This window comes from Thunnus albacares, chromosome 14 (assembly GCF_914725855.1).
Source record: "Thunnus albacares chromosome 14, fThuAlb1.1, whole genome shotgun sequence".
NCBI lineage: Eukaryota > Metazoa > Chordata > Actinopteri > Scombriformes > Scombridae > Thunnus > Thunnus albacares.
The window spans coordinates 8,720,595-8,744,122 of record NC_058119.1 but is presented as its reverse complement, the minus strand read 5'-3'; the positions used below and the strand labels follow the sequence as shown (position 1 = coordinate 8,744,122).

At 42.9% G+C, this 23,528-nt stretch overlaps 1 protein-coding gene across 1 annotated transcript in view; it reads left to right on the top strand.

The window, feature by feature from the left end:
- The window catches only part of ptk7b (protein tyrosine kinase 7b), a 72,761-nt gene that overhangs the window by 34,077 nt on the left and 15,156 nt on the right, over positions 1-23,528 (top strand). Inside the window, exon 2 of the mRNA XM_044373538.1 lies at positions 16,434-16,730. Within this exon, the coding sequence (XP_044229473.1) occupies positions 16,434-16,730 (297 nt within the window). The remainder of the gene's footprint in view (positions 1-16,433; positions 16,731-23,528) is intronic.

Sequence of the window (23,528 nt, the reverse complement as noted above, 5' to 3'; positions counted from 1 at the left end):
GTGTGTAACTCCATATACTGGCATCCTCATTAGACCAGAGCCTTAAGCAGAAACAGACCGACCAGATGAGAGCACACTATCCGTTTGATCCCCAGGATGCTACCCAGATAGCCCCTGAACACAACCAGCATCCCAGCCGCGGCCGAACCCTCAGAATACCTCAGAAAACCTCAGACACGAATAAACACATACTGACACGCATCAAACACTCCTCCTCTCTATCTCTCTCGAGCTTTACCTCCATCTTTCTGTGTCTCTCTTCCTCTTATTTCCATCAGCGCACACATTCAACATGGACATTTGTAGAGCAGATGTAGAGATGGACGCCAGCTTCAGTTCTGCTCTGAATTGTGTTCTCTCCTGGTTGATGAGAGGAAGGACGAAAGCACTTCCCCCTTACGCACCGACCCCTCCATCAAGGCTAGTTTCCTGGAAAGGCATTGTGGAAAGAATGTTATTGAATTGGGCTAAATTGTAATCAAGATGGTTTTCCATAGATGATTATTATTTGTGAGGGATTTCTTTACCAGCACAACTTCTAAAAAGAGAGAGACTTGTTTAAGTAAAACTTAAGCGTTAAGGGGAAATAACCTCATCTGTACAATTTAGACAAATCAATGACAGATGAACATACTAAATTAACTGTGATTCAACAATGATCTGTGCCAAAGTCAATAAATCAAGGCATACACTTGTAGATAGCACTTGTCCAAGGTCGCTATCTAGTTCCTGTTGCATAAGGTCCTTTATGTTGTTGATAGTTTCTCATGATATATGAAGGTGAAAACCTGCTGATAGCTTGGAGCCTTTAAGTTGTTTGAGCATGAAGGTCGTACATTGGTTCAGTTGTACCCACCGTCTCAAACCCCTCCTTTTGTGGTGGCGTTTATCACTCACATTTATTCGTAAGGAAATCTTTCTTCCTGTCCTATCTCAGATCCTTAGTCTCACTATGTTAGCGTCTAGATGCCTATCAACACCTGCAATACCTGGACAAACACTCAACACAGCCGTGATGTGGAGAGAACAAACATTTCATTTCCTGTCCAGAGACCCCCTAATCTACAGCTCGTATGAGGCGACGAGCTGACTGTAATCTGGTTTTAGTTGATATGCTGCCTTGTTTCTTTTGTGTTGGAGGTGTGAACACAAAGCGCTAGTCAGTGTGAAGGGTGAGCGCCGAGCTGTTGAATTGTTCATAGAAACAACATAATCACCTTGACCGTGTTCAGCTCAACCTGAGTGGGTGGAAACACGACAAGTGGCGCGTGTTGCCAAGTAACACAGCCAGTAAGTAGTTGTGTGATCGTCCATAATAAATGGTGGCTGTATGTTACAGCAGTTTGAACAAAGCTGAAGGGGTCGTGTAACATTTCAAATTTATAACAAAGGCATTCGGCAAATACTCAAGTCCAGGAATAACTTTGATTTTGAAAGTTTGAGTCAATTTTTCAAGGTTAGCAGACTATTATTCTGATGAATATCAGTTTGTTTGACAGATTATTCTTCATTATTATCCTTTCATTTGATTGATCAGCGCTCTGCTCAGTACTTACATCAGTAAGTTCTCCTTCATCAGTATGTGTCCCTGTGCCAGCCCCCACCTGATCGTCTGTTAATGATTTAGGCTACTACAGTACATACAACATACAAGGGACCACTAAATCAGATATTCAGTCGACATGTCTAGCAGTAATACAGAGGCGTTTCATTTGCTGGGGAATTTTTTTCTCCTAATTGCTCTTTTTTTTTTTTTTCCTCCCACTTCTTTTCTCCTCACCACTGAGGTTTAAAGTGGACGCAGCTCTCTCTCTCTCTATGCTAATACAAACACTGCTTTCAAAGCTAAATGCTGAGCCTCACCGGGGGTCTGCCACATCCTGACCAAACCTCTATTATTCAAATAACCAGAAGCACTGCAAATGTCATGAGCCCCCTACGGCACACACACAGTCATCCCATGAGATTTGAAAGTGCCACTTATGCCGCAGTGTCGTGTTTGATGTACTGCACTATATGGCAAATGTAAATAAAAAGTCATGCATTTATATCTCCTAGTGGGTTTCTCAAACTCTCACTGCATGAAAAGAGTGTTGACAATCCATGCAGTGCTCATAAAATACACTTTTAAAAAGTGATTGTTCTTTTTGTTTTAAGTGAAAAATCAGTGCATTTCAATGCACTCTTACCCACCTGGTTACATTTTTTTCTTTATGATCTTTTAAACTGGGTTTAAAAGGTAAAATAAGTTTTAAGATGTCAATAGGTCATATTTTCCAGTAGGTATACTTAGTTTTGTGTCACCAATAAGTTATTCAGTCACAAATGACAGCTCTAAATACAACAGCTACAACAGATCAACCCCAAGAACTCATTAAGCAAACATTATGATCAAATCAGTCAAACTACACTTTAATGCGAGTACAGCCTTGACAGACCTCCCAAATACAGTTTTGTGCCAAACAACCTGGCGAAAGTGTTCAGTCAATACATGAGATTATGTACTGAGAAAGGCAAGACGAGCTTTTCCAGTAAATCAACTCAAATAAAAAGAAAATCCAATCACAGATGGTCGCTCAATACACAGTTTAAACAGATTCTGTGGCCATGCGTGAACTGTTTCATCTGGATCTAGACTTTAACTTACTCAGTATGTGTATAGAAGATACTGGATAGCAAACCAAAATATAGTGAAGCACAGAAGTAGGTTATCCCCACCCCCCCCCACCCCCTTTTCCTTGTTCTTCTCCTGACTGTGCAAATGGACCACCTGCTGGCTCGCAAACATGACGGCACTGAGTTCTTGCTTAATTAAAAGATAATACAACCTAATTATAATCATTTGGTCTACAGATGCATGAAAAACATCAGGAACACTGTTGGAGCGACTCTCTCTAACTTGCTTTTGATGTCAGATTTTATTTAGATGACACACATTCTCATTAAGTGTACAATTAGTTCCTTGTGTCCCGTGTCTGCCCTTAGCTATGTTTTTTTTTTTTTTTTTTTAACTTTTCTCACTGGTGTTGGCTTTGATTGTGTGTTAGATAAAAACAAGTTTTGAAACCTCCATATTTTTGTAATCATTTGTTGGAGTTCACCATCAAGAACTGCATTGGGTACTTCCAGTCTTTAAGCATTGACCTTTTGAATTGCTTCAAAGCTTTTATTTGTCTGCTGTTAGTGGATGTCAACAATCAGCTGTAGGCCACGAGCAGCCTCGTTCAATCGATACTTCTTTTGTTTTCGTGACACGCATTTTTTCCTACAGCATCTTTGCCCACTTAAAGACTAAAAGCGTGCAGCATCGGAGATCTTCCACTGAAAGTTTCTGCTCCGGCGTCTACAGAGTCAACACATTTGATAAAAACACACCTTATGTGGTCCACGGTCACAGGGACCTTTCTTACAGCAGCTACAGTAGACGTCTGTCCAGAAAGGTTGCGGCTAATTAAACCGCGGTGACTACACTGAGCTCACTCACCAGAGTCAGCCAAGCTCTGCTAGGAAACCAACACCACAGAGCTCGACTGGTCCTGGAAACAACGTGGATGCCAGGTCTGTTTGATTCACCCCTGCCAGCATCAACATCTGTGTGTGTTTGTCCGTGGGAGGAAGGGAGGAAGAGAGAGATATTGAGAGATCAGGGGGCCCACCCATGTCTTCAGAGTATTTTTCTGAATGAACTCCGGAAGGTAGATACACACTGCCCTCTTGCATTGCTTTCATGAACTCCTATGCCAAAGATCTGGTGTTTTTGACTCATGGCATGACAGAAAAAAAAAAAATCCACTACTGTTTCACAGTCGCTACAATGAGGATAACTGCAGATTGCTTTCATCAGAGGAAGCTTTTAGATGCACACTGCCGAAGGCCAATGGCAGATGGACTTTTATAGTGTGATGGAGACAGACAACAAGATAAAATGGGAGAGAAACTCAGCTTTAATGGAGTCCTTATTGTACTCCGGAGCCCCATTGAGTGACTGAAAGAATCTTTCAGAACAGGCATGTTCATCCATCCATCCATCCATCATTTAGTATTCCATCTTCTTGTCTTGGTAATCTGTCTCACTAGATGGTGATATTGATGCCACCTCAACAGAGGAATCTAATTTCAAAGCTCTTTTTTTTTTTTTTTTTTTTTTTTTTAATTATCCTGCTGAAATATATTAGCAGTTGGATGTCGCGGCGGTAGTAACGTGGCATTGGATTGACCTAGAATGAAATTGTAACACATAAGAGGATTGGTTTATCTAACACGCAATCTCCTGTCCTCCACATGTGAATAATGTGTGTAGCAGACTCTCTGCCTTTATGAAGCCAAAAGACCAGATGACTCTGGGCATTTTTATAAGCCATCAGAGGAATGACAAACACAAGCGTCCAAGTCTCGCTCTCGCTCTGAACGGCTTTTCTTCTTTTTGACCCTTTTTATTATTCTGAAAGTTTTCTCTTTTTCTATCCTTCTTATCTGGGCTCACTCCCCTCCACGCAGGGTTAGTTTGCCAGGCTATTGTAGAGTGCCACCACATTCCTGGTTGGCACTCATGTCTGGACATAGCCGAGGTGCAGGCATGAGCCAGAGCCGCCTGTAGAGAAGAGGCCGGCGCTGGCAGCCAAGGACTCAGCGCCCCATCTGCTGCCAGAGCCAACGAGGGAACCGTCATTTATTACATCCGCTGATGCGAAAAGCAGCTCCTGTCGCTCTGGAGACATATTGTCTTGTGAACGCTGCACTCTGTAAGGTTTCCGTCCTAAACTGATGTTGGTCTCTTATAGATGTCTGCATGCTTGGCTTTGGGTCGAGGATTGGAGGATTTTTTTTTTTTTTTTTCTTTCGCTTTCTTTCTCTGTTTAATCCATTGAAGTTGTTCATCAAGGCAAGACACTTGGAAACATCATCCCACTTCTTTCCTCTGCTTTATCTCATATCTGTCATATTACTCTGTAGAGGCTGTTTCTACGGGGGCCTGCAGAGGCAGATTTAACCGTGCAGCCAGCTTCAGTTCGGCAACTCCCACTTAAACAGCCAACTCTTTAGTCTGTAACATCTATCAGGCTTGTGTGTTTAGCCTGGCTGCAAACTGCTGAGCTCCTCTGTTCCACTGTGACTTAATCTTCCATCTTTGGCTCATAATGCTGGAAAAATATTGTAGAGTGTGACCCCAGATGTTTGACATTACTGTTCCTTTATATTTAGTTTGATACTAAATCCTCTGTTAGGTTTTGCTCATGCCCTCTGCAGGGTAGTTATAGCACTTACTTGTGTAAACAGTTTGCATTAGGCTTTCATGTTCGCTCTGTGTAGCGCCTTTGTTGTATATTACAAAAAAACCTAAACATACGTACAAGGAATAGCGGCTTTTATTCTCCGCTGCAGCACTTTTCAGTTTTCCCTCTAAAAGTGGTCTCATTACTGGATTAGTGCCCAGTTTTTCAGGACCAAAGAGACAAGAACAACCTGCCTTACCTTACCTGAGTAAAGCCTAATCCGTCTTAATCTAATAATTGCTCCCACATTCATTCTGTCTCGTAAGAACACAGCTGCAGGAGATGGCTGCGGCTCCAGATTGCTGTGCACCATGGGTAATAATACCCATGGTCCCTTTCATGGTCAGGATCAGGTCCGCGGATACCGCAAAGGTTATTCATCGTCATCATTTGGGCGTCCCAGACAAATTCTATAACCTCTCGTCAGTGCTTCCCTTTCTCTACTTCCTTCATGTTCAGCCCTCGGTGTCGGAGGGTTACACAGAGATCCATTAGACCGCCTGTGTTTCAACAGTCGGCCTTTTTACGAGTGGGTGTTGAAAATTGGTGAGAGCTGGCCATGTTCAGACGTCTCTATTTTCAATGCAGCATGACAGTTATGAAGTCTGGTGTAGAGGGACAGAGCAGGCGGGGGTTGATGAGCGATGCGGCTCATATCAGCTCTGAAAGGCTTCTTCATGCGCCGGAGCTCCATCTGTCATAAAGCAAGCAGATGTGAACCTTGAACCGCCACTTATACATCACACAGATAGTAAGGAATAGCATGACATCGTTGCGCTACGCTAATGCTCTGCGTTCAAGTTTAATCACCTCAGCAAGGAGATAAAAGAAGAGTGGAGGCTTTGATGCATCTGCTGCTACAAACTGATGACATGGAAGCAAAATAAAAATTAATAAGTGTGTAAAAAGTATCATAAGTAGATTTTTGTGAATGACATTAATTTTATTTTAAATCACTTGGCTGTATTTAATGAAAACAGTTCAGTCCAGTAGATTATAAACACATTTCCTGCTTAAACTATGACTGATCATGTATCTTTTCCCTGCTGGCTATAATAATGGAGATCCCTAATAATGTTCCCTAGGGGCTAAACCAGTCCCAGTCCTTAGTTCCAGTTTGAAGCCCGCTGCAGGCCTCCTAGTACAACTGGTAATGAGGTGGTAATGGCTTAGGATGGGTGGTCTATTAAAACACACTTGGAGGAACGTTTGGGTGGGGCCTGCCCGACACTTTGATGCTGTTGACCGCCTCCCGGTGCGCTTATTAGAGATTTATGACTGACGCCAGTCCCCCCCCCCCCCCCTCCTGCACACACTGTTGCATGAGTGTTTGTATTATTTTTCCTGTCATGGAGACCATATGGAGCACTTCTTCACTACAAAGACAGAGGTGTGCTTGCAAGCAGCGGCTCGTTAGGAGGGATGAGAACACATTTCATAACAGTGCAAGAAGGGTGACATCCTTCTGTCAAAATGCCATGTCTGAGGAAAATGGATTCCTATCATCCCCAAAACACAGCTACAGAGAAATCAGTGTCATGTTTGTGATGAAAGAGCTCATTTTGAGAGTTGTCAAAATTTAGATCACACTAGGAACCCCACTGAGCCGTCACACATGACTGTTGCTGCTGTCGCTGGAAGAAAGAAGCAAAACGGTGGAGCAGTCTGGTCCACCTGGAGAGGTTGCATGCCGGTTGCCATGCCGATGTTGCCTGGTAATAAGCTGGGGAAGGGGGTCTTTGTCTAGTTGGTGCAGAGCTCGCTCCCCGCTGTCAGCGGTAAGATGGAGAGAAGCAGGCATGAACTGATAGTGATCTCAGTGTGGTTTGTTATAATGAGCCCGGCCCTCTTTTTTTTACACACAGGCAAGTCGCTTTGCCGAGCGCGACCCTTCCACAGTGCAATTACCTGCTACAATAAGGGCAAGAATTGAATTAAGGTAGCGGGTGTGCATACTGGTGTCGCTGGAAAAGCGGCCCGGCTCTTTGAACATGGGTTTCAATTAGAAGCCGGGGAATGAACACAGAGATGTGTTCTACTGATATGTGCCCAGCAGATAATAAAATGCTACCTGCGGTCAGTTTTTTTTTTTTTTTTTTGATATGATGGAAAGAGACAGCAGGGACTCGTTTGTATTACTTTGATTCATTTTATTGTGGTAGAGCAGGGTGGGTGGTTGAACAACATATATTTGTTCACAGCTGAAAGTTACCTTGTATGAAGCTCTGATATCATTTATAAAACCCTTAAAAGGAAACTAGTATTGAACATGGGCTGAATTAGTGCTGAAACAATGAGTCCATTAATCAACATCTAGTTAAGTGCCAACAATGTTGATAATTGATTAATTGCTTGTCGTTTATCAAGCAGAAAAGGAAAAATAACTGCAGCTTTCAGCCTCTCAAATGTGAGCATTTGCTGTTTTTGTCAGTTTTCTGTCCTCTGCTTTGCATGTTTATTTCCAGGACGAAATCCCGTAGTGAAGTCAGAGTGTGCAAAGGCCTGCAGAGGTCAATAATGAGATCCGTCTGGGGAGAACCAAACTGTCACTCCCGTTACATGGTTTGACAGAGACATTGTACCTGGTCTGACTTTGTCCTGTTTAACGTCTCTGCTGTCAAGTTAAATAAAGCAGCCTGACCTCTTTGTTTGGGAGGCATTTCAGCTTCATGCACGGGTGATTTCCCCGTGCAATTCATGCTGGAAATACCAAACTACTGCTGACACACAGCATTGTTAAAAATACTGACCAAGAGATTGGTGAAGCATGAAAATGCACTTTTTAGAAGAATAAACTCAATATGACAGCGACTATCTGAGATGAACTTCTATTTTTGTCTGTTGACCAAACAATTTTGTTTTTATACACTTTATTACATATTTAATATTACAAAATAGTTTTTAGACTGTTTTATACAAACATTATCCATAAATGTTTTGCCTGCGCATGTTTCCCTCTGACACACACACACACATGCATGCACAAAGTTCTCATCAACACATTTATCTCTATGTTTTTGTCATGGATGGAAAGGAATATGTAAATTGTCATGATATCATAGTCTCAATAAATCAGAACGAAGTTTACCATGAAGCCTTATCTGTTTCATGTTTTCTTATGTGGTTTTTCCACTGTGCTTTTGAAACCACAAACACTGTCAGCATTGCAGAAGATCTTCTGCCAACCAGTTTTCAAGGAGCGAGCCAGGGGAAGCAACTCAGGCAGTAGAAAACCAGAGCGCACACACACACACACACACACACACACACACACACACACACACACACACACACACACACACACATCTAGTCGTTTGTTGACAGACCATGAAAGCTCTGTCAGTGGGCTCCAGCGCTTCCCATGACTTTGCCCTTCATTCCCACTCTAATTTATCTCCCTGACATCTCAGTCTATAAACACAACAGAGAATGAAGCTATCAGGGATTTTCATCTTAGCTTTTTCTGTTAGCTTTTAAAAACACACTTGCACAGTGACAGATGGTTATCATTCTCTGTGCAACACGTCTATCATCTAAACCATCACTTCTAAGATTTGATGGAGATATGATGAACTGCTCTGCACCATGTCAAATTCTTGTGGTTGTTTCTGATGATGTACATGAAAACAAGAAAGGACCAGACAGTTCTACCACTGTGTAGAACTAACCTGAGTTAAACAGTATCTTGCTGGTAAAACAGTGACCCACATAGTCTAAAGTTTCTGTCGCTGATTGTATTGTTATATGAGGCGTATTCCCACCTGTCTAGCAAACTCAGTTTTCATTGGTGCAACTTGCTGTCTTCTCCTGACAGTCAGGAGGACTTTTTTTTTTAGTCTCCTCCTTCGCTCTTTTTGACATCCACCCTGGCGGGAATGCTAATCTAGTTAGCTCGGCATTCCAGAGCAGCAGAAGGAATCTGCAGCGATTGCTAAAATGCTGAGGGGGGGGAGAAAAAAAATATGATCCATGTTTTTCTCCCCACTGTTTGCACGGCTGGCTGATTCGATGGAGCAGTTTAAAGATGACCTCATTACCTGCCTCGGTCTAAGAATGAAAAAGATGATCCTCCCTGACTATGGCAAAGGGCAGTAGACCTGTGTAAACCTACAGTGCTCAGAACCCACTGCAGCTGCTAAAATAGATGCTTCTAAAGAGAGAGTAAAGCTGTGTGCATCAGCGGTTCCTCATATCTTGAAAAATTGATGTTTTTCCAGTCAGTGCTCATTGCAAAGGCCGATGCCGGACCTCCTGATTGACATAAACTAAATAAGATGTTTCATTCTGCTTCCAAATCACGCTAAGCTCTCTTTCTGATCTTATGAGAACTCTTGGAGTTGTTAATAATTGATCCGATCAGAGAAGCTCTAATCATGTCTGTGCCATTTTGTTCTTTTTGGTACTCCTTTGAAGTTGAGCTGTTTGTTGACTGTGTGTGTGTGTGTGTGTGTTTTGAGGAAAGGAGGGCTGATCTTATCTACACTCTTGCTGCTCTTATCCTTAATTGGGTTATGTAGATTTTGCAGTTGGGGAGAAGAGGGGGGGTCGTGAAAATAGAGCGATCATTAACAGTGGTCACATCTTCATCACCAGTGGCAGAGGAGAGCTCTGATGTTTGCGTTCACGGATTAAAGATTCAAACTCTTGAACGATCCTTAAGCAGCCTGGGCACCGAAGAGTGTTTGACAATGGTGAGAACTGTGTGTCGCTGCGGTCGTGGCATCGTCCAGATAAACATCTAACGGCAACCATGTTGAACGTTCCAATCAGCGTCTCACGCTCCATCAGCGACGCTCTTTCTTGCGACTCCGAGGCTCCTCGTTCTGCCGCGATGGCACTCTGAAACGCTTCAAGGCAGCTGTCTGGCTTTGACACGGTCCACTGAGAAGCTGTTAAACCACACACATAGGGGCTATTTGGGATCCCACAGCGGGTGTGCCTGGTGCCAAGTATTCGCGGGTGCCGCCGTTTGTGTCTGTGCATGTGCGGGCGTCTTCCCCCCCCCCTTAACCTCTCGCAACCTCGGGGCTTGTGTGTCATCCCTGGCTGTCATCATACTGCAGAAACACACTTTAGGGAAAGTTACAGAGATAACAGTGTTGTCTGTCTGCTGGAGACACACAATCCTGATTACAGCATCGCCGCTGATAAGAGTCTTTGATGTCAGTGTTTATCTGAAGGAATTAAGGCTCTAATCTTTAAACATTTAAAAAAAAAAAATACAGAACATTGTTTTTTTCATGGAAATATCTTCAGTTTTAACATGACAACCTTTTTAAAAGTACAGTGAAAGCTCAATAGGACCTCTGTGTGTGTGAATTCACACATCTGATATTGATTTCATTGTTAACAGATATTTGCACACGCTCCCCGCTCGAGATACCGACTTTCTTTGCTCCTAATCCTGCCTCTCGCATTCCTCGCCGTGCTGATATGGCGATACCGTATAGTTCTTCTTGAAATGCGATTCAACTTGTCCATCTCTGTCTGTCTCTCCGTCTGTGCCAAGCAGACAAAGTTGAGAACGAGAGTAGCGAGATATGAGCCGCTGATGAGCCCATTACGGTGAGTTCTGGCTGTCAGGCCGACTCAAAGGCGACTTCCACCTGACATCCCTGACAGCTGAGCCAGGCTTAATGGGGTCGGCAGTGCAGCAAGTTGAAGAGGAGAATCCCTCTGTGCAGATATTTTACCCCGTCTCAGCAGTCTCCCCCCTCCGTCTTTAACCTACTTTCTGTCTCTTCTAACTTATTTCCGTATACCTCCATCGAAATCCAGGGAAATTCAAACTATTTTGGAAAAAAACAAACAACTATTAATGTTGCATGATGATCGCTGCTCATCCGGGCGCATTAGCGTATCAGTCGTTAGCTTTTCCCAGCAAGTGCATATTGATTGTTTTTCCTGTGTTTTTCTTCTCCTGTAAAGACAGGGCGGCTCCCTGGAGGAAGACTGCTCTGTCCAGCAGTTTGATACAGCTTTACTTTATCAGGACATCACATTCTTGGATAGTTAGTACGCTTTCTGGCCCAAAGAAAACAGAAAAAGAAATCAACTTTAAATTAATTGATTAGTTAATCAAAAGAAACATCAAGGATTAATCAATTATCAAGATTTTTTACATTAAGTCAAATGAAAAACTGCACATATACAGTTTTAAAAAGTCATCACACTGTGCTCTGGACAAATATTCAATATTTTCTGCTGTTATACTCATATTTATTAATATTTGGTTATGCACTAATAGTTAATCATGAAAAAAATCTACCAATGAACTAGTAATTAATTAAATCATTGGTTACATTTAAAACTTATTGCTGCTCTGTTGAGCTTTCATTTAAACTAATCACATTGTGTGTGTCGTTGAGGCCTAATAAAATATTTGCAAAGACGATTTTTTAACATTTTAAAAGGGTGCATTGTTTACATTGGTATTTGATAGCTTGCTAGCTCTTCTTCTACACTGCCTTTGTTGCTACACTTCTTTGCATGTCACCACCAGCAGCTGTTGGTCAGCAGAGGAGTGTGAAATCATCAGAAGGAATGTGTGCTTATTCATCCTCAATATGAGGACCCGCTCATAAAAACATGGAGCCATACCACTGCTGGTGGTCAAAGACTCAACAGGGTACATTTTTCATGATTTATTCAACCTCTCTCTGTTTCTTCATGTGTTCAATGGAAGGCAGTATTTTATCAGTTTAATGTTCACTCCTTTTGTCATAAGAACATTCCCATCCGCTGTTCCCTAATCTTACTCTTTGTTTCTCCTTTTATCTGTAACTTTCCCTTTTAACTACTCTTACTTTGAAGGACCCTCAGTAGGAGTTTTGATAGCATTTGCCCTGCTTATCTCTCTGAATGCCAGCCTGTGTAGATCCCAGCATTCCTTTAGCTTGTGTAACTCAGTGAAAAGCATGACCTAAATTAACAGTATTGATTTAGTCAGACAGACATAACTTTAGTAAAATTAGAGTTGCTCAGTGACAACGTGATGGTAGTTGAGGGCATCCGGGGTGGCAGAGATGACTGTGTTTATACGGTGTGTGTGTGTGTGTATACTCTTGAAGCCTGTTTATGAGTGCTAGAGAGTCAGAACTGCAGTGTGTTTGAGAGATGTAGGTCACGGTGCCTTCTGTGTTTGAACAGTACAGTAAACTTGGCAGACGTCCTCAGATATGATAGACTTTGCCTCACTCTACCTCCCCCCTCCCCCCTCCTCTCTCTTGTCTGTCATCCTGTGGTATGTGAAAACGCCTTATCTGCGTGCGCTGTCTCTGCTGGGACTTTTTTCCCGGAAGTCATTACCTCTCTCTCCGACGAACTGTACACACACACACACACACACAACAAACTCACTCCGTATGTCAACGTGCATCTCAAATGAAACCATCAACCGCGTGCCACAGCACCGCCGCGTCTCCACCAAAACTCATAACCTCGGCGCACACAGAGGAGGCTCAGTGCGCTGGAGGTTGGCACGCCACCTCACACCCCAGCTGTAAGCTTGGCATTGGAGGCTATGAGCTGTCTGTGAACATTACTTGATGGATTGTTTTGAGGTGGATGTTGGGGATGACTCCGCCGGTGTTTTCCAACTCATCTGCCGCCTTTCATCCCTGTTTCACGCAGATGGAACAAATTCACAGACTCTTTGGGGGATTGTACAGGAGATGCGGTGTAACAATCCTTTGTCAAGGTTTTCCACTAGTGCATACAATGTCCAGCTGGGTGAAAATAATAGCCAGTTGGTTTTTTTTTGGAGGGGGTGGGGCTAAAGTTGTTACATTTTCAAGGCTGTATTGTCTTTATTTATTTATTTAATTCAAGTAAAGATGGTGACAAACTTTAAACCATACTTTTAATAGGACTAGTAGGGTAAATAGTAGTTTAGGCTTATTAAATAAATTAAATAAATCACTTTTAGCTTCTTTTCAATTTTCTTCACATCTTCCTCATCTACTTCCTCATTATCATCATCCATAGCCAGATCTTTCAGTGCTTGGTTGATCTGATACTTGTTGCTTTGAACCCTCCTCATGATCTGTCAGGTGAAATATAAATACATGGGTTTTACCGATTTGGGAGGCTTCAACGCACAATATGTAATTTTCTGCCGCTCGCTAAGAAAAAAAAAAAACAAACCCCAGTAAGGAAGTAGTCGGCTGAAAGTGTTTTACTGTCCGGCCATCTGGACGACAGCCGGCGCTTATGGAAAATTCAGTGCACTGAATCATGGTGGGCGTTCATAACAGACTCAGTTCAGACAGTAATTTCTTTTATCAATAAATCTGTTGATTATGTTTTCTATGAATGCTTGACTTGTTTAGTCTTTGAAATGTCAGAAAATAGAGAAATATGTTCATCAAAAGCTCCAAGAGTGCAAAGCGACATCTTTAAGATGTTTGTTTGCTTCAACCAGCCTCTGAAAATATTCCGTTTTCAAATAAAACAGTGAGCGCTTACATCTGAGAAGCTGGAACAAGCTGATGTTTGGTATTTTTGCTTGATGAATATCGATCAGCAAAATGTTTGTCCATTAATTTTGTGTCTCTCGACTAATTGTGCATGAAGGCGCCACATTTGATCATTTTGTACTCAGGCTGCAACTTCAGTCCCCCTCGTATTGAGACAGAACATTAAAAAAAAGAAGATAAGATTTAAAAGCTCCATGTAGAAATAAAGTGAGATGAATGCCACTTCTCTCCTGGTGGCACGAATCGAGGTGAAGAGGTGAAATTTCACCCCAAGTGAGAAATTTAGCCCGATACAGTAAAGTAAAAGCCAATTACTTGGCAGCAGGTGTCTGTAAATCCACATTGTTTTTCTAGCTGAAGGAGGCCACTGGGCTGTGACCTCTAACACAGAGTCTCCCCACCGAGAGCTAGATTCCCCGAAGAAGACATCGATCGACCCGGCTGCCAGACCCGGTGTGAAATTAAAAACAAACGGAAGATGAACTGAAAATAACCCTGGAGTCGTGTTATTGTACACTACCCCCTGTTATTTAAACCAATATGAGATTTTTTTTTTTTTTTTAAACAACATGACACATACTCTTCAGCGGAGTCGTACTTCTTTGGACACAGCAGCTATATTATCAGTTGTTTTTTTTCTGTGATAAAATGTTTTCACATCGATATCAGGATCCAAAAGACATAAGAACATCTATATCAAAGGGAAAGAAACGGTGGCAGATGTTGGGCAGCAGAGATGGGGAAGGTCTGACATATTCGATTGTTTTTCTCTGGGAATTTGGGAAGCACTGCACCGACTCCTTTGATCAGTCAGATGTTAATGTCATAGCTGTCTGCCAGCCCATCGCGCTCGGGGTAACATTTCAACACAACCCTTTCCTCACTCAGTCCCGCTTCCTTAAAAATATAGTGACCTTCTCGGAGCGAGCACGTTTGTGTTTGAGACTTGAAGGGACAAGTGTCCTTATCTGCCGAGCAAAACATAGTCTGTCTTCTTCTTCTCTTACTGATATCTGACTGGATGTGTATGAGATTTTAGGAAAATATTTAAGTTGGGTTGTTGCCTCCGGTATCTTGGTATTGTGTCTTCAGGAGTTGTCTCTTCTTATCAGGGTAGCGCTTTAATTGTAGCTGGTGGTGTGTTGAGCAAGGAGACATTCAGCGCTCTTAATTTTTGGCAAGTTATGTGAATCTATAATGCATGTCTCCAACACTTTTTGGTGATTTAAGGCTGAGTTTTCCAACCTTGCATGCAATCACAGATGATATTTCTGGATTTTCATCTTGCTGACACAACTTAGTTGGTTCACATCTCGAGCAGATGCTGCTGATCTGCTTGTCTTTACAAAACTACGCGTGGCATTTCTTACTTAATTCCCTCCTGACTGTGACATTTAATGTAAAGGGGCATTTGAGGCAAAATTCTTTACTGTCCCACACATCCTACCCACAGCCTCTCTTACTGTCTTTTTTTTTTTTATATTTTATTTTTCTTTCATCCAGCTTTTTTTTTGCCTCGCTGTGTCTTTTTCTGGCTGCCCATCTGTCAGCTCAGGCCACCTGCAGCTGAGACAAAGGTGAGCCTGATTAAGAGACAGACAGGCAGGAGAAGTACAGGAGCGTGGGGATGAGGAGGGGTCAAAGATGGAGGGATTACCTTGGCTCATCTTCAACAGCCTCCTTGATTTAACCTTATTGAAAGATCGCTCTTTTTTTTTTTTTTTTTTTTTTTTTGCATGGCTGCAGTCCTGCGAGAGGCTATAAAGAACTCTCACTCACACACACGTCACGCAGGTGGAGGTATGCTTTATCGACTCTAGCGGTGAACCGTTCCTCATGATAACAAACCTTGACATCAGGTATGATAACATTGTATTACGCAGAGGAGATGCGGGCCCGTCTTGACATACTATTGAGATGCTTATTGATGAATAGTTCATTGCGGTAGCTGTTCAAACAAGAAGACAGAGTGCAGCTGCTGAGTTTAAATCCTGAGCGGGCCAATCAGACCCCTTCCATCTTCTCACCATGATGCCTTTAATTAGAAACAATCAAGAGCGCACTTAGCTGTGAAAACTGAAATAAACTCCAATATGTTGTGTAATTATAGAATATGAAGATGAATTGGTTAGCTGGTGATGAGTATTCATAATATCACTGCTACCTCTCTCTTGTATAGTATTCTCTAGTATTCTTCTAGTCTTCCAGGTCACACTCTTGTCATTTTCTCCAGTGAGATGTGAGTAACTGGAGCAGAAAACACGTCTCTCACGCAGAGCTTGTACACAACATCATGAGGGGGGAAATAAAAGATTGAAGCGTGCGCGAGGGTGTGTGCAACACATCATGTCTTATTTGAGAGACGTGTGTCCCTGAGCTGACGGCGCACGACCGCGAGGGCCGCGTTCTGTTTTCTCTGCGCGTGTCGGATCACCCGCCTCTAACGTCACAGCCTCACCCATCGGGGAAAAAAGGCATTTTCTCCGTCTTAGGTCTGATCATTTTACGACAAAATCATTCACAGCCAGCCAGTGTTGTCTAAACATTACATTCCTCCACAAGGCTAAGTGGTCGCTATGGCATACACTTAATGAACGGAAAAAGCAGTAAAATGTTAACAGCAGCCTTCTTTCTAATCCTCTGTCATTTACTTTCCCTCTCTCTTTCTCTTTTCCCTCTCCAGTTCTGTCCATCCAGGCTGCCGACATCCAGTTCACCAAGGAGCCCAAGTCCCAGGATGCCTTGCATGGCCGCAGCGCCATGCTACGCTGCGAGGTCAGCGATCCGGCAGACATCAGTTACGGCTGGTTTCACAACGGCCAGCCCTTGGAAAGCAGCGAGAGGCGCTTCCAGGAGGGCAGCAATCTCAAGTTCACCGCCGTGGACCGGCGGCTGGACGCGGGAAACTTCGAGTGCGTGGCACAAAACACGGTGACGGGAGACGTGCTCCGCTCCACCAACGCCTCCTTCAATATCAAGTGTGAGTGTTTCATTTCAAGCTGTTCTCACCCTCCTTCAGGAAAACCTCTGATTTCCTGAGTGAAGATTGCCAGCTGACAGGGTTTCATAATGGCAACAAGGGTGTGCATCCAGTTTCTGGATCAAAAAAGCAAAACAAAAGTAACAGTATAGGATGACGGGTAGTATGAGCTGAAGGAATGTTTCCACCTTGTTGCCTCGTTCTTTGTGGCTTCCTCTCCCTCTCTCCAAAGGAAACTGGATACGTGTGCCACCAAGCATGTGTTTCTTGTTGCTTGTATCTTTTTTTGTTACACTCCCTTTTCCCATATACTCTCAAAAGGCTTTTGTCTGGAAATTTCTGAGCAGCGCAATTTACCTTCTACCTATATAATTATTTAGGTTTAGATTAACACTACCCTCTTCGCTTCAGCGTTTTATTCATAACAGCCTTTTCACTCCATCGCTTTCTAAAGGTTTTGTCCCATTAAGAGGAGGCAAGCTATTATCTTAATTTTGTTGCTTAGCCCCATAACCAAACCTCAATGATCCTCTTAAGTTTCAAAGGAAGCAACAGGAATTCTTTGGATAAATAACAACCTTGTTCATGTATTGTGCAAAGCCCTCAGGTACCAGTTGTTACTGAAAAAGCCTTTGTGTCTTACAAACACTGAGTTTGTACCATGACTGGTGGTGGGTGAGGGGCAAGGCTGGGTGAAAAATGGCTCCATCTGGAATATGTTGTCCTTTCTAGCTACATTCTGCCGGGAGGTTTTTCTTCGTGGTGGTGATGCTTGTTCAAAGGCTGATTGCAAGAACAGATGAGTGTGCAGACCTCCTAGAAACAAACTGAAAGACCGACAGAGAGTCCGAGAAGGACAGACAGAGGGGAGAGAGCAGAGGTTTAACCTCGACTCTCTAATACGTCTCCACTAGTGGATATTTGTGGTCTGCGATGTTGAGCACCAACTCTGAATAATTAAAGTTTTAGCCAGATAGACCAAAGGAAACACATCAGTTTTCCAAACCTCGTCTGATCTTAAAGGAACTGCTTTTATGTGTTGCAATTAAACATGATCTAGTGTGTCAATAAAGCTCAACTGACACACTCCCACGGATTTAAAAAGAGAAAAAAAAACAAGTTTGACATGAAGCACCAGTTCTTAAGAGCTGCCATCGTGACCCAGAATAAACTGACTCATCTGCCAGGTCCCACGCATTGGAAAAGAAAAGCATATTTTTATTGGAAGGAAGATTTATGTAAATTTTAAAAAAATCTTCTTTTCATATTGAACTCATTTAATCATGGAAACATATATGTTGTACTTGTTTACATAAGAGTGGTAATATATTTTATGAACAGTGTAGACGTGCATTACTTCCACACAAATACACATTTAGAGAACAAGCGTCAAAAACATCTGACTTCTTCTTGGCCCTCATAGAATATCTTCATTTCTTTATTTTGTTCAGTTTAGTTTGAGAGGCAACATGTTAAAGTTGCAATAATCAATATTTCTATATTAACAATGGATTAACTTACTATGTGTGAAAGTGGTCACTTGTAGTGACAAACCCAGAGAGAATTATTGCCCAACTCTGCCTCAGCTCTACAGCTTCTTTCAGTCCATTATTTTGGTTTTCTGTTCTGCAACTTTACTGTTTTGATCAGTCTCACTGCTTTCATTGGTGTTGTTTCCAGACGGCAGTCTTCAATAAAGAATCTCTGAAGAACCAACTATACGCTACCTGCCCAGCATCAAATGGCACACAAATAAAGTTAGATGCTACTTTGTGAACATATTGGAGCATTTAGCAGCTAAAGAGTCAGATATTCCCCTCAGTAGGTGGTGGAGACCAAAAACAGAGCGAAAATGAGACGTATCGGACTTACATTCATCAGGTGGACATTAGCAGACGAATTCTAATGTTGCTCCATAACCGCTGGATGTGTAAGCAGCAAGTGTTTGCCATGTATTTTTATAAGGTGAAAATAAGTCAATGATGTGTTTACAGCTTGTTGCGCTGCCCCCAAGTAGCCAAAAAAATCAATGAATGCAAGCAAGTAAAGTAACCTTCAATAAAGACTTGAAATTAGACTTATATATTATTATGAAGTAGCTGTTCAAAGAAGTTTTTGAGATGCTTGAAGAGGCCTTTGGAAAATCCACCATGAGGACAAAAGACTTGATGCACTGTGACCACACATTTCTCAACTTTCAGCTCTGCACACATGTAAGTACATAAAGCAGATATGAGCAGCAGTTACATAGCTGAGAGACATTTATTAATGGACGCAATGTTACCAACGAACCACATTAACATTCTGCTAGAAACTGTAAGATTGATAGCTTAGTATCAGTTTGATAAGAAATACACTTCTTACAACATGATAACATGGCTAGGCAGCGGATTCCTGCAACACTGCTCTTGATAAGAAACCAGCTGCAATAGTTTCTGTTCTCTAAATATAATTTTACAGCACAGCTTATATTTTTCTGAATCAAACACACAAGGTAAACAGTAGTAAATCACTTTTGTACGCTACATCTGTCTGTGTGTATCAACACATTTGTCTCTTTGACTCAATGTACAGGTCAGCTGATCATTGCTGGATCACTTTAGGTGGATCAGACCATGTTATGACAGATGTTCTCGTATTTCCCCAACATACATTTAACGGGTGATAAAGCCGCATGCAGCTTTAAAGTAAAGAACCCCCCCTCTGGTATTAATCTGGCATGTGCGTTCACTCATGTGTATACTAGTTTGCGTGCATAGTAGTAAATGTGGGTTGTCAGGGTGGGGGGCATTCCATATGTACTGTACATGGACTGTAGTAGAGTAGATTGTTACCCCTCCCCCCTCCTGCCCTACGCAGAGAGAGAGAGTTAATTTATCCTGCTCTCAATGGTGGGTGGGCAAATCCTGCCAGTTGAGAGTTATTCAGAGTAATTATCCCCCCTCTGTTTTCACTAATAGAGGTTTTAGCCCCCCTTCATCCTTTTGTCCTGCCCGGTCACTGGGTCTCTATGGCGAGACCGCGTCCAGCAGAGGCGTCAGGCTGAAGCATCACTATTGTCAGCATGTTTGTTGGTCCTGGGGGCAACGCTTCGCTTGACTGTCTGTAACAAGATGCAGACCGACATGGTTTTGGAAATCTGCTGCATGTTTTTTTTATGAAAGAAGCAAACAGAGAAACATACAGTAGAAATACAGGCAGGGAACATTTCCTCCTGATTTAATCTTTCAAATCTCACAGCCACTTGGACTAAAGTACACACACACACACACACACACACACACACACACACACACACACACACACATACACACACGCCATCTTGCTCTAATCACACAGCATGTGTCCTTAACCTACATTTGTTCAGCAGATGCATTTTAGAGCATCCTTACTGACAAATCCACTTTCTCGTCCTGTCACAGTTCCTACATCTTAATGTTGTTTCTTTTCTTCTGTGAGCTGACAAAATGCAGCTCCCCATGCTTAATGACCCAGCCTCCACCCGGCAGCTTCTCCCCTGTCCTTTTTTTTTTTTTTTTTTTTTTCCTCCTTTCTCCTCTATCTGCTTTGTCATACCAGCAGCATCTCTCTGAATTGCCATAGTTTGCAGCCTGGCCTCTTGACCTCTGCCAACCACAGCTGATAAAATCTGACACCTCCTCTAACAAGGAGCACAGTCTGTCACGCTTTTCCCAAGCTTGTGCCCTTTATACAAAGTTTACAGTTTGAAGGCAATCCGCCATATGTTTTAGTTATATCCACACCCATATGGTGCTGTCAGTCAAATCATATCCAAAGCACTCCCCTTGATAACACAATCCACCCTGTCTGTCTGTTTCAGAAACCCTTCTCCATAGCAACAAATCAGCTCATTGAGTGAAACAAGCACACACGCACACATACAGCTGCCTGTTGGCACGGTGAGGAATGAATGGTCCAAGCATCTGCCTTGACAATATCCTCACAATTCATCTGTTATCATCCCTGTGTTGATAGAGCTTCCTGTTCTGCCTCCAACATAATAATTATACGCCCCTAATTATGGCGTTAGCTGGCAGGCCTGCTCCAACACTTAGTCATGCATTCTGCGAGGGATTATGGGGAAGTATTCGCCACTAATAGGTTATGAAAGAATGCCTTCTGTTTGTCGAGTGGACAGCTGGAGAAACCCGAACTGTGAATGGAGCCGTGCAGGAAAGGGTTAGAATGTGCGACTCTCAGAGAAAATCCAGGTCAAATTGGAACCGAAATAATACCAGGAATTAGATTTAACCTGATGGAGCACCAAATAGGTCAAGAGTGGCAGAAACTTTAGACTGTCACAATGCAATATGTGTTGGTAAGCGCTCATTGTTCCGGTGATTCATAGTTCACAGAGGTGAAGCAGTATGCCCAGTCCTGTTTGTCTTTGTCTCTTCAGCCTTACCGCTCACGCCGCTTCACGTCTTTTTGTGTTTATTTCACTTTTACTGGCAATAGACAGCAGCAAAACACACACTGACAGCATTATGTTCTGTGGCTGATCGTTTGGCACCACCTGATTCTGGAGACGCTCACCTGTTCTCCAGGGAAATGCTTCGATTCGTTTGCAAATGATGTTTGGCTCACATCTGACTGCAGATGATTGTTGCTGTTCCATTGAACTTTTTCTTACACTCTCCTCCTCCTCCTCCTCCTCCTCCTCCTCAGTGACTCACCATTTCCCCTTCTGGTTTTGTCTGCCCCTCATGCTTCCAGTGCACTAATAACAGGTCTGTCTGCATGTCTGGCCTTCATCGCCGCCTCCTCCTTCTCCTCCTCACTAAATTACTGGAGCTATTGACTGGAACGGCCTTGACTGAGACACACAACTGTTTAGCATACAGAGCTGTCAAAGACATTTGCACGCAAACATTCACGCTCAGGGGCGCAAACATCATTTCTCTGTCGCAACAGCATCATCCGCTGTATTTCACTCCTCAACACCACACGCATACACAAACACGTGTCTCTGACAGACGCACAGAAACATACACAGTTGTTCATCTGTAGAGTGACACACACACACACTAACAGTTGTTGGAGCATCTGTGTTTTTTAGGAGGAAGCTAATGAGCGCCGCCTGGCTCAGATGGGGATATAAGCAAAGGGGGGATGGAGGCCCTGTTACTGTAGAGACGGTTTCCCGTGATCCCTCAGGGTGCAGAGCACTGCTAGGTTTCTTCCTGTGTAATTCATTGTGACAAGTCTTCCTCTAGCGCCCCCCTTGACCTCACAGGGACTCTGCGTCTTTCACCCACCCACCCACCCCCCCCATCCCCTCAACGCTGTCTCAGGTGTAGGTTCATGCCATGCATATTTTATAGATGATACAAACAAGCAGCAGAGATCCATCCGCACTATTCAGCCACGGGCCATGGGAATGGAGCTCAGCGTGATGGAATGTCTTATACATACATACACATGTATACACACACACACACACACACACACAAAACCCTCCTAGACTCATGCATAAACCAGGGCAACCCAAACAAACATGCTCTCTCAGTGACTGGATGTATGCACCCAGTAACCACACAGCATGTAAAGTAACTACATGTCATACAACCACAGCTTAAATATCATCATATAAATAACAATTAGCCCTTGTTGTCATTCAGCAGAAACATGCAGTATTTGTATTGTCAACACGCAGAGCAGGAGGAAGGGGAATTCCAGTCAGGTACAGTAGAGCTGTATTACAGCCAAATCTAGCACATCACTCTGCGAAGGAGGTAACTTTGGTGTCTCTAAATAACTGTTTAATATATTTTCATTCTTCTGGTAGACTTTAGTGGCCATCTAACTCAGAAGCAGGTTGTGACTTTGTCAGGAGATAAGCTAGTGTTTCCTTCAGATCATATACAGCATTTTTTATGGCTTACACACTGAATTTCTGGCTACACCGAAGAAGCTTAGCTCACAGCAGCCACAGTCCATTATGTGATATATCTACTCGTCTCCTTTCAGTCGGGACATTTGAAAGCATTTTGCACTGAAAAATGATCATATGTTACCAATCTCATATGAGGTTATAGGAATGATTTGCTGCCGTGATGATTTCTTGATATATACTGTGGTGTATATACTGCATGTAGTTGATATATATATCCTGTTGTACGGGGTCAAATCCTTAATGGTAAAACCAAACCGCTCTTCTCGTTTCTCACTGCACCGTGATGCGTTCAGGGGACAGCTGAGGATCAATTTCCCTCCATCTGTTTTCTTTTTTTTTGTGAACTTTCATCAGTCACCCCCGACAACATTGATCAGGTTTCATGTGACTCATGTGAGCGATGCCTCTCATCGCTTTGTTGTGGCATTTGACACCACGGGTCAGGTCTGAAGCAAACAAGTACACCTCATCGTTTCCAACCTAACTTGCTCAATGGAGGTGGTGCTATTGCTTAAAGTCAAGTACGTCGTTGCCTTGTTGCTCATTTCCTTTCGGCCTGATTTTATGGGCCACTCTGACGGCCAGAACAGCCCTTTTTAACAGAGAAAGTCAATGGACTGTCCATTAAATGTCCATAAAAAGCACTGTAAATGCACAGCTCATTCTGGTGAGTGCAGTACTGTGGTATGCTGATGTAAGCTGACCCAGTGATGTGGTAGCTCCCTGCTTTGTCCTCCAGCTCCTGAGTCATAGAGCTGTCACAGTGATGCGCCTCGACTCCCTGCTGCACTCATTAGCATTGCCCTCTCTGGCCCGCCGCGTCGCGTGTCCCAGAAGAACAAATGATTACCACTTAACTCAATTTTTCCTCCTGTCCTTCT